The sequence below is a fragment of the Mercenaria mercenaria genome, chromosome 16 (genome assembly GCF_021730395.1).
Source record: "Mercenaria mercenaria strain notata chromosome 16, MADL_Memer_1, whole genome shotgun sequence".
In the NCBI taxonomy this organism is placed as follows: Eukaryota; Metazoa; Mollusca; class Bivalvia; order Venerida; family Veneridae; genus Mercenaria; species Mercenaria mercenaria.
The window spans coordinates 52,861,968-52,872,832 of NC_069376.1; the positions used below are offsets into that span (position 1 = coordinate 52,861,968).

Here is a 10,865-nt window from a genome sequence, read left to right on the forward strand (position 1 = left end):
TGGATCCAGACAAGCCTGCGCATCCGCGCAGTCTGGTCAGGATCCATGCTGTTCGCTTTTAAAGCCTATTGGAATTGGAGAAACTATTAGCGAACAGCATGGATCCTGACCAGACTGCGCGGATGCGCAGGCTGGTCTGGATCCATGCTGGTCGCATACCCACTATGTTGGTTTTCCCATGGCACGGCTCATATAAATTAAATAAGAGACTTTACTTGCTGGAGTCACAGAGATACAGTAAAGCCAAGTGTTCAAACACTATAAGTTACTATCCGCGGGGAATGATAAAAGTAGATAAATGTCTTTAATTTGTCAATTTGTCACAGTGTTCTGGCAGTAGATTATATGTCATTACGCTTGGATCCATTTTATATACTAGTCCATATCTTTTTTAGAAAAACAATAATCAAGACAGCGTATTCATCTTTATTTAGTCACATTAAGGTACAAAGTCATACAAAGTCAAACAATTCAAGAGAAGTACATTGTCAGTCCTAAGCTGGAGTTATAAGAGACTATCGTAGTGCATGCATTCTAACACACTAACTATCTAACATATGCGACAATGGGAAAAAAGGGGCTTATTGAAGATTTTTGTCGAAATTTAGTTTTTGATGGTTTTTTTTTAGTAATCAATATCTCCTTGTTATGCAAGAAAAATAATAGAGCTGTTTCAGTGATATTTAAGGAAATATGGTAATTTTTTCAATACCACCTTTTTTCCAGCTTTTCTGTTATCTTGCAAGTATTAAAACAAACCAATTACTATAATGAAACAATACATTTTATTCACCTTGTACTTGTATGCTAGTCATTTACATATTATGACAAAGTGGTATGGGAAGGTAACCTCTCAATAACAAGAACAAGCAAATATATGTTAACATAATGGTTGCCATGGTAACCAAGTTAAAATTATAAAAATATAAGCTTAAAGTGTTTTTCTTTATGCTATCAGCATAAATTGTAGACATTGTGATATTTCTACCTGTTATTACATGAGAAATAATAAAGTATACATTTTCTCGTATTGGCAGTTAACATTGGAAGTAACTTCTGTTTTAAGTACATATGATGTTTGTTTCCATGTGCATATCGGTTAGTGATGTTTTGTGTACAACTAATATTACTAGAGAAATAAAAGTCAAAACACAAAAAAATATTATCTTAATAACTTGATTTCAACAGGTTTATTTCATACCTGCAATGGTTTGTCACTAAAGAATGAACAAATCTCCAGTCTAAAATTCTCAACATAATTGTGTTACCATAGCAACAATGAAAATGTGATACATACTAGGATAACAACTTCAAAATGAACAGGATAACTTTAGAATTCACTTATATCATTATTTTTATCATTTTTATCACTTAAAGTAGGTGGTAGGTTTTAATAGTCAAATTCAGTTACCATAGCAACCATACCAATGCAATTATATGAGGTACAAGACTGAAAGTATATACACTATACTACAAACCAGAGCCAAACTTGAAACATATATATCATAATTTATTAAGACAATTAATCTTGAAATCACTAAGATCTGTATATAATGTCCAAACATACTTATAATAATATACTAAAAAATAAATAATTACTTACATTGTTGTCAGTTGTTAAGCAGTATGTAGAAATAAATTATACATACACATGTATTCAATTACTTTACCATAGTCTAATCATGCAATGATCAGAATATCATTTTTGTAATTTAATAGTTTCCAGTATTTATGGTGAGCCTGTCGCTTCTTATATTAGTATCCTACTGATAAAATAAATCATTCCTTGTTCTAACGGAGAGTTTGTCAGTTACACTTCCAGATAAGAAAGTTCCAGCTTTACCGAAGACCTGAAATCGTCCTGGCGGCGAGAAAGTATAACACTGCAGCAGCAAAACTTAGGATCCCTGATGCAATACAGAGGCCAAATGCAGCATGGGGTTTCATATCTATGTTGTTTCCTGAATCGAATAATTATTTCGCTTTGTTATCAGCCACGAAGACGACTGCGCCGATTATCATAAGCAAACCTGCAAAAAGATTATTTTGTCATACTGGAACAGTAAGCATGGTAACTGGAAACAGTTCATACCGATTGAAATCAATTCTTTTCCAAGGGATAGTATCCCTTAGGTATAAAGCATCAAAGCATTTTAGTAGCAAAGTATTTAGGATTTTCACACATTTTTTCTACTTCATTTCAACCTTTACCCTGATAATTTTCGAAATTTGACTGGTTCATCATTCAATTTGGGCAGTGTCATTTATTCAAAGGGGTGTTCACTGAAGGTTTACTGCAGTGTAGACCAAGATCAGCCTGCAAGGCAAATCACTTGCCACCAGCGGGCCAAATATTAAGTCCATTTGGTTATATTTTAATACTGAACAATAAGATAGAATATACATGTATCGCTCAGTCACGATTTGTTTTAAAAAGAAAAGAAAATGTTTTTATATATGTCGTATTGTCAGCATAATTTGTCGTGTTCTCGTGCCGGCAGGAAACAGGATAGGGAAAACAGCATTTTATCGCGTTGTAGTATTGTAGAGGCCGCCACGTGACAACTCGATACCTTATTTCTTATTTGCATTACTTGATTATAAATTGGTGATCATTTACTGGGCCACTAACCTAACTGGTGATCATTTACTGGGCCAATAACCTAACTGGTGATTATCACAAAACGGAAGTTGCAACGGGACACGGAAATGTTCATTAGCGTTCGTCAAAAATTGCTGCCAACTGTTTTTTAATATGTTGATTTGCCGAATTCGCACGGTCACGGTCGCGGTATTATAAAAATGACTTTAATGAGCCGTGTCATGGGAAAACCAACAAAGTGGCTTTGCGACCAGCATGGATCAGGAGCCATGCTGTTCGCTAACAATTTCTCTAATTGCAATAGGCTTTGAAAGCGAACAGCATGGATCCTGACCAGACTGCGCGGATGCGCAGGCTGGTCTGGATCCATGCTGGTCGCAAAGCCACTATGCTGGTTTTCTCATGGCGTGGCTAATTTATTTTCTGGGTCCAGTAGAGCTTTATCCTGTAAAACTGAACCAGGCATGGCGTTTCCTTGGTTGTTGACGAAAATACGACTGCAATTTGACCTCAGTATCACGTTCTTTTCATGATATAGAAGACAAATTGACATTTATTAAATCTACTAGCGTTTATCTTCTATTATTATAATTATGACTGTTCTAAATATATATCTATAAATCATAAAATAATGTTCAAGCCCTTTCTATTGTTCTTTTGTATGGTTGACATTATTGGTGTAATGAAATGAAGTTTTTAATGTGTATTATAATAGTGAATCAAATATATAGTTGTTAATTTCAAGCGACCTCGGCTAAAAACAACCGTACTTGACCAAACAACAAAGCCAATATAAAACCACCTAATCAATAACGTTGTAATACATATTCATGTATGGCTTATAATTTGTTATTCATCATATATGCCTTTGTGAAAACGGTGTCAGACGACATTTACTGCTGTGGTGCTTATTTAAAAATCACTGTTAAGGTTCCTTTTGTCATTTAGGCAAATTTACTAAATATAATACGCCGTGTTCTTCTTTAGTAGTGTTCTTTTCAGAAAAAAACAGCTCGACAAAATTTTACTTTGTCATGTCCTCATGTTGTCGAGTGCTCCCTCGCCAGGACCGGGACGCGAAAACTTTTGGCTACAACACTATAGAAAAAAATGCCATTCTGTCTCCTTTTTGTCGTGTCGCCGCGCATTGGTTGGGATGCTAACACGCCAACATGAAATTTTGGAAGCTATTGTTATGTTTGTGTAGCGACCTACCTGCAATAAAAGGAATGGGCGAAGCAGCATACAGCAGACGGTTGTCGTCCTTCCTAACGAACATCTTCAAGCAGACGACAACTGCAGCCGCTACTGTTGCAAGGATGGCTAAAATCTCAAGAGCACGTGTAGCTTTGAATTCAGATGCTGAAAAATATTGAATAAACATGTTCGTTTTTTATACAGGCATTGATGTTTGAATGAACAATACTTCTGACTGATATGTAGTTTAAGTCGTAATATTTCGAGAAAATGCTAGTGACATTACTGTGAATCATTAATATTAGTGGGGAACTAACTTTCGCGGATTTCGTGGTTGAGCCAATCCACGAAATTTATATCCCAGCGAACAAATGATATTCCCATTCATCTTATTTTCAAAAGTTGAAATCGACCGATTCATATCCCCACGAACTTCCGTTTGACCAAAACAACGAAATTTAATGCCCACGAAATTAAATGATACAGTATGTATTTGGTAACTAAAATACACTTTCATATGCTTATGGAAATATATAGTGGCTCTGAACGCATTTTGTTTGACAAGAATTGGTGGCATCGACCGTCTGCTTTAAACATTTAATTAATTAAAACTGCAATGGCTCCATATTTATGTTGTTGTTGTTTTGTTTTAATTCATAAAATGATTTTATTAGTTGTAAATTGTATTTGGTCAAATAAGTAGCAAAAGCGTTAATCATGCAAATAAAATTTTATATAAACTGATGAAATTTAGTCGAATTTTATGTCATGAACATTACAATATCAATTAAACGTAATATTTGTTTATTAATTCTGTCACCTAATGTGTACTGCTATCTTTTTTTTCCCTTAAATTTTGATGTCCATCTGGAGGCATGTACCATAATGGTGGACCTGCCACTGCTGCCATCGAAGTACGACATAACATGTGCATGCAAATTTGAATTGCTTTATTACTTTGCTTGAAACGTGTTGATTTTATCTGTCAGAAACTGAATGTTTTCACAAACGCGTGGTCATCTGAATTTTAACCCTTAACATGCTCAATTTCTATAACGAACTTGTCCATCTTTTGATTTGGACAGTACCATTAACTTTTAAAAAGGGTGCTTACCAAACGATATTGACGGAATGGCGAGCAGTGCAGATCATGATCAGACTGCACGGATGTGCAGGCTGATCATGATCTACACTGGTAGCATAGGCCGAATCAGTCGTGTCCAGCATGATGAGGGTTAACCTGAATACATACTTTCATTTTTTATTATATATATATTATTCTTATTCTTGAACACATATTTATACAAACAATCATAAATATAACATCATAATTGCAAGACCATTCTCGAATAGAATTATGAGACTACCGTAATAAAAACCTTTATATTGCTTACACTGCAAAATCTTTCTAAATTAATCCTTGTCATGCTGGATACGATTGATTCCGCCTTTGCGGCCAGTGTAGATAATGATCAGCCTGCACATTCCTGCAGTCTGATCAAGATCTGTACTGTCCGCCATTAAGTCAGTATCTTTTTTGTAAGCACCCCTCTTAACAGTTAATGGTACTGTCAAAAATAAAAGATTGACAAGTTCATTACATGTATTTAGCAAATTAGGGATTAAAGTCATAACTTAAGCTGATTGTGTATATTATGATTTCTTTTTCTTTTCTTTTTTTTTCATAATCCTTAAATATGAATTATGCCATGAGAAAAGAGGATCAAACACTGACGGTCAATATTAGTATAAACGTGCATGATTTAAGAAACGGGTCTAAAAGATCAAATATAGAAGATACAATTAAGAAACATATTTTGAAACAAAAGAAAAAAAAAAGAAAAAGTATCTAGTAAAAGTTGAAGCTTGAATAATAAGGTATTATATAGGACTTGGTGTATTGAAATATCAGAGATTTTAAATGTGGCCCGTTTCTACTTAGAACATTGGAATTTCCCGTTTCCTTGAATATTGTATACACTGGCGCGCTCTTGCATACAGACTATCGGACATTTTTCTTGCTTAAGCAAACTTCATATTTACAAGACACTCCGGTGTGCAGTCATATATCACCTTTACGAGAAAGGTTAGCAACGATGTACACTATTCATACAACAATAGGATCAAGCTCATAAAATGGAGTTGGATTTGTGGAAAGTTTTTACGGCTGCTCTTGTACTTTAAGCACTTAAACCACGTCATCTGATCGATATAAACATTATTTGATATGAGTGGAGCTATTAGTTACAAAGGAAACAATCACATCTTATTAACTGATATGACACAGTAACCAAAGCGCCCTACATTTAGTTCATGCATTTGACAAATTCAAATTTCCTGTTTATTTCTGACTCGGCACTTAACGAGGTATTGTAAAGTTGTAACGCCGACATGAGGATTTTTTATGTTTAACTTTCGACAGCAGATATACAGACGTTTAAATGTACATTTTTTGTAATTATTGACTGATAAATTTTAAAAGCAAGCTATTTTTTTTTTTGGAATACCGCCGATTTCATCAGCGCGCACTTTAGAGTGGCACACTATGGATTCACATCTTAAGTTACAGCCGCCAATTTTTGCGCCAGGCCCCTTTCTAAATGTTTCGATATGATATTCTCTTTCGTCTAAGTTCGTAAAGGAAAAAGAAAATTGTAGTTATATTTTTCATAAATGAAATCTTGAATTATTGAATTATAAACATGCACTTTTTAAAGAGACAAAATGCATGAAATAATACACTGACGAGGACTACTCTTATTTTGTAATTCAGACATCCTTTAGTACACAACCCTGAAAGGCTATAACTGTTTTTGATTTGTGTTGGTTTAATCTCACACTTACACGATCATAGACCATATCGCAAATTTCCAGCCTTTTATGGTGTGTAGGACCCCCAAATGTAAAAATTGTCACATATGTAAAAATGATAACAAATGTAAAATAATTTTACAGTATATGTAAAAACTTTCTACAAATGTTCAACCGGGTTGTTCCAAATGTAAAAACGTTGTTGGTGACATATGTAAATAAAAAGCGTCACAAATGTAGAAACAAAATTTTGGTCACATATGTAAAATTAGTTTCCTACAAATGTAAAACCCATTTTTTGCAGTCACCCTGTGATTTCATATGTATAAAAAAAGTACGCCTTTTATTTTCTATAACAAAATCTATATATAGCCGGAGTGGTCTACGTAGTGATATGTTTAGTGTGCGCGCGGGTGTTAATAATGAGCTTGTCCGTTCCTCAGTTTGTATGTTCTTTCTGCTTAAAATATAGAAGACAATGCTCCTAGCGGCGAATACAGGTAAATTGCTTGGGCGGGGGAAGGGCGATGTGGTTATAGATGTTTTTTTCGGAAAACAGCTCCACAAAGATCATGCTACTTCTTAGGCGTGAAATACCGCTTATGTTTACATTGACTCCATGTTTGTTACGGATCTGTGTACCTCGTTTACCTTAACGAAGCACATGAAAGGATGCGAAAAGCAATTTTCGCGTCATATTCGTGCACATGCAGTTGGAAAGTGCATATTTAAGGAATGTATGTCTTTTCAATCATGTGGTAGGCCCTTTGCATAATTATGAATTTAGTTTTCGTTAGATGTTACGCAATGATCATGGGCAACTAGAACTTCGTGATACGTCAAAAGTTAGCTATGCGGACGTCCCCCTTCATTATACTTTACAGTCTTTACATGTACGAATGTATTGTATCACTTAATAGTTGCTATATATTATAGGCAGACAAAACGTATTTACATTTTTGTCGAGCCCGCTTGCGGTAGCTCGACTTAGTTGTCAGTATGGGCATCCACCCGTGCGTGCGTCTGTCCGTCTGACTTTTCCGGGACATAACTTCTTTGTGTCTTGGAAGATTTCAAAATAACTTGGTACAGATGTTCACAATGATGAATACCTGTGTCGTGCGCAAGAGGCAGGTCAAAGGTAAATATCACACTTAGGGCACGAAGGTAAAAATAGACATTGTCCTGGCTATATCTTCCACATGCCTGGAGGGATTTTGAAATAACTTGGCAAACATCTTGACCATGATGAGATGGTCGGTTTTACTAAGAGGTTATAGGTCTAAATAGACCTTTTGCGGGGAGACTTCCATAGAGCGTTAGGCTTTTTCACTTCTGTTGTATCGTTGGTTCGAATCCCACTTGATCTATATTTTTATACCTTTGTTTTTTAATATCTTATTTTTTTTATGTTTCAATCAAGTGTGTTATTTTTTTTTTACTTTTTCTCTTTTCATTTATATATTTCTAACAATGGCTTCTTTGGAAACACGTTTTGTTTGATTGCGGGGCGCTATGTGAAAACAACACCCCACACCCACTCCCCTTCCCCTGCCCAAGCAATTTACCAGTATTTGCCCTAGGAGCATTGTCTTCTATAATTTATGCAGAAGGAACATACAAACTGAGGGACGGACAAGCTCATTACTAACACACGCGCGCTAACTACACGTATCACTATGTAGACCACTCCGGCTATATAGTTTTTGTTTTAAAAAATAAAAAACGTACTTTTTTTCATACAGAAGAAATCACAGGATGACTGCAAAAAATGGGTTTTACATTTGTAGGAAACTGATTTTACATATGAGACCAAAATTTTGTTTCTACATTTGTGACGCTTTTTTTTTTATTACATGTCATCAGCAACGTTTTTACATTTGGAACAACTCGGTTTTACATCTGTAGAAAGATTTTACATATACGGTCAAATTATTTTACATTTGTTACCATTTTTACATTTGGGGGTCCTGGCATTACTTAAGCCACCAACAGGCACCGAATTCCGTAATCCAGCTTGATGACTTTTTCATATATAAAAATTCTATATCACGTTCCAAGACTTAAACCCAAAGTGGCGAGGGCATGCAATTCGATGTAAGTAGCCTAAACCACTTGGAATTAAATAACGAAAGAAGAACACGCGTGAACGTGACCTCGTGTATTCTAATAATAAAAAGACATTTGTACTCACGTAGTGAAAAATCTTCTATATCATCAAATGACTTGCACATCGAAATCACAGGGCCGTGGATGCTCTCAGGCATGGATGCACAGATTTTCCACAGTCCAAAGTTGATACCTGTCTCTGGTACACCCTGTATACTTCCGTAATAGAACCAGTAAGGGATGGCGACACCCACTATATTCAAGATTAAAGCTAATCCAGAGACACACAGTCCTATTTTTTCATACATTGTATTCATTTCTATGCAGCTTTTAAACGATTTATTTTTTTCGCAAAAATACAGATAACATTAACTAATGTTACCCTTTAAACAAGTATAAAACTGAGTTAACGCTGCACCCTGTAGAATACACCCGAGTAAGAATGAGGGAAGGTTGCCATGCAAGGCGATTTATAATGTTCAAAGTGAGAGCACACCTTACAACTGATAAAAGTATTGACGAAAGAGCGAGATAAAAACAAATTTCGTTACCGTGGACACCTTTGTACTTGCGTGCCCCATTTGTTTTCGGAAAATGGTCAATTTAAGTATGATTAACGACATTCAAGGTGAGCCATAGATTATGTTATCTATTGACCCCGGTTAAAGGTGCCTGTAAATCAAAGTACCCAATTTTTCGAAATTTGGTAAGTTATAAGATGTAAACGGCGAATTTCAAAAGTTTGCTCACTGTCGAATCTTTATTTTTGTGCATAAATATTTTAGTAAAGTAGATCAGTAAACGACGATTAATCGAAAGTCTGAACCGGCAATTCTCTTATATTTTCTATTCAATATTCATACGAAAAATCCTGGATATCTGACCGTAACAGTTTTTTTTTGTACCACCAAAATGAATTTTGAAACGACTGTACGCGGTATAGACATTTGCAGTACGGGGTATAGACCATTTTCAGAAATATCCTGTACGGTGAATAGACGAAGAAAATTGAGAAGTACTGAGGGTTTCATTCAATATGATTACTTAAAAGTTAATGCTGTTAACTCAATATTTAACCATACACTTTCTTGATGTTTTACAGTATTTTGTCGTCACTTTTCGACCATTAATTGCAGCTCATGTGGTCGGTTAAAGTTGGACAGGTGCTATGTTTCTGATAGGTGTATTTCAGCTTAAAACAGTATCTAAACCAAACTTGTTAAATGAATTAGCAATACTGATAAATACAGAGATCACGTTGTTTGCCCAATCAATCTTAAGAGCCTAAAATTTCGTAGGTTTTCCAAGAGATCATGGCCAGTATATTTCCATTTTATCTTTTAAGAATGTACAAATGTGGAGCCAAAACATGAAGCTTAACAGAAAAGATAATGGAACATTATTTATGAAACGTCATTTCATTTCTAAGTATTATTTATATGCTTATTTTTCTTTTTCCATTAATGGCCATGTATGTATTTGGACAGACTGGCAGGGTGGGAGAAGAAGTGTCAATATTATGTGACTGGGTGGGGTATCATGCCACGTGTCTACGGCATGATATTCCAGCGAGACAGCACTATAAAGTTGGGCATTGTGCTCACTGCTACAAGTAGACACTGTCCCCGGTTCACGCCCGTAAACCATAGTTTACGAACATAAACCGATGTTTATAACCGTGAACTTGGGTTTACAAGCGTGAACCTACGTTTACGAGCATGAACTTTGGTTTACGGTGTTACCCAATGTTTTGCTCGAAAATATAGGTTTGTTTTCGAAAAAACCTTGTTTATCGTTAGTTAATCCTAACTTTTAGACTGTGAGCCTAGGTTCACGTAATACCGGTAATTGGACATTGGCCTGCCATATACATGTACTTGTGTTTGCCCGCATCTTAATGTGTACACCAAAGCCTTGTAGGAAGTTAATTGCAGAGCATGTAAGATCGCCGATTCGAACAAATCTCAGGAACCTGTCATGAAAGTAAATAAAGGTAAAGGCAAAGGTAAATTTAATTTACCGTCGCTTTGTGGAACCTGTAGAGCTTTTGAGTGACCCTATTTTAAGACCAGTTAAAACCAAATATACCTTACACCCAGCAGTTTTCTAGTACGAATTTACAGCTGGGTCGATTGAGGAAATCATT

At 35.5% G+C, this 10,865-nt stretch overlaps 1 protein-coding gene across 1 annotated transcript; it reads right to left on the bottom strand.

The window, feature by feature from the left end:
- Positions 1-414: 414 nt before the first annotated feature.
- LOC123540911 (uncharacterized) lies at positions 415-9,235 on the bottom strand. Its single transcript, XM_045326237.2, has 3 exons — positions 8,805-9,235; positions 3,818-3,964; positions 415-2,030 (listed from the first exon to the last, which is right to left on the bottom strand). Exons 1-3 carry the CDS (start codon positions 9,034-9,036, stop codon positions 1,975-1,977), a joined length of 435 nt encoding a protein of 144 aa, XP_045182172.2. The 5' UTR covers positions 9,037-9,235; the 3' UTR covers positions 415-1,974.
- Between the last annotated feature and the right edge of the window lie 1,630 nt (positions 9,236-10,865).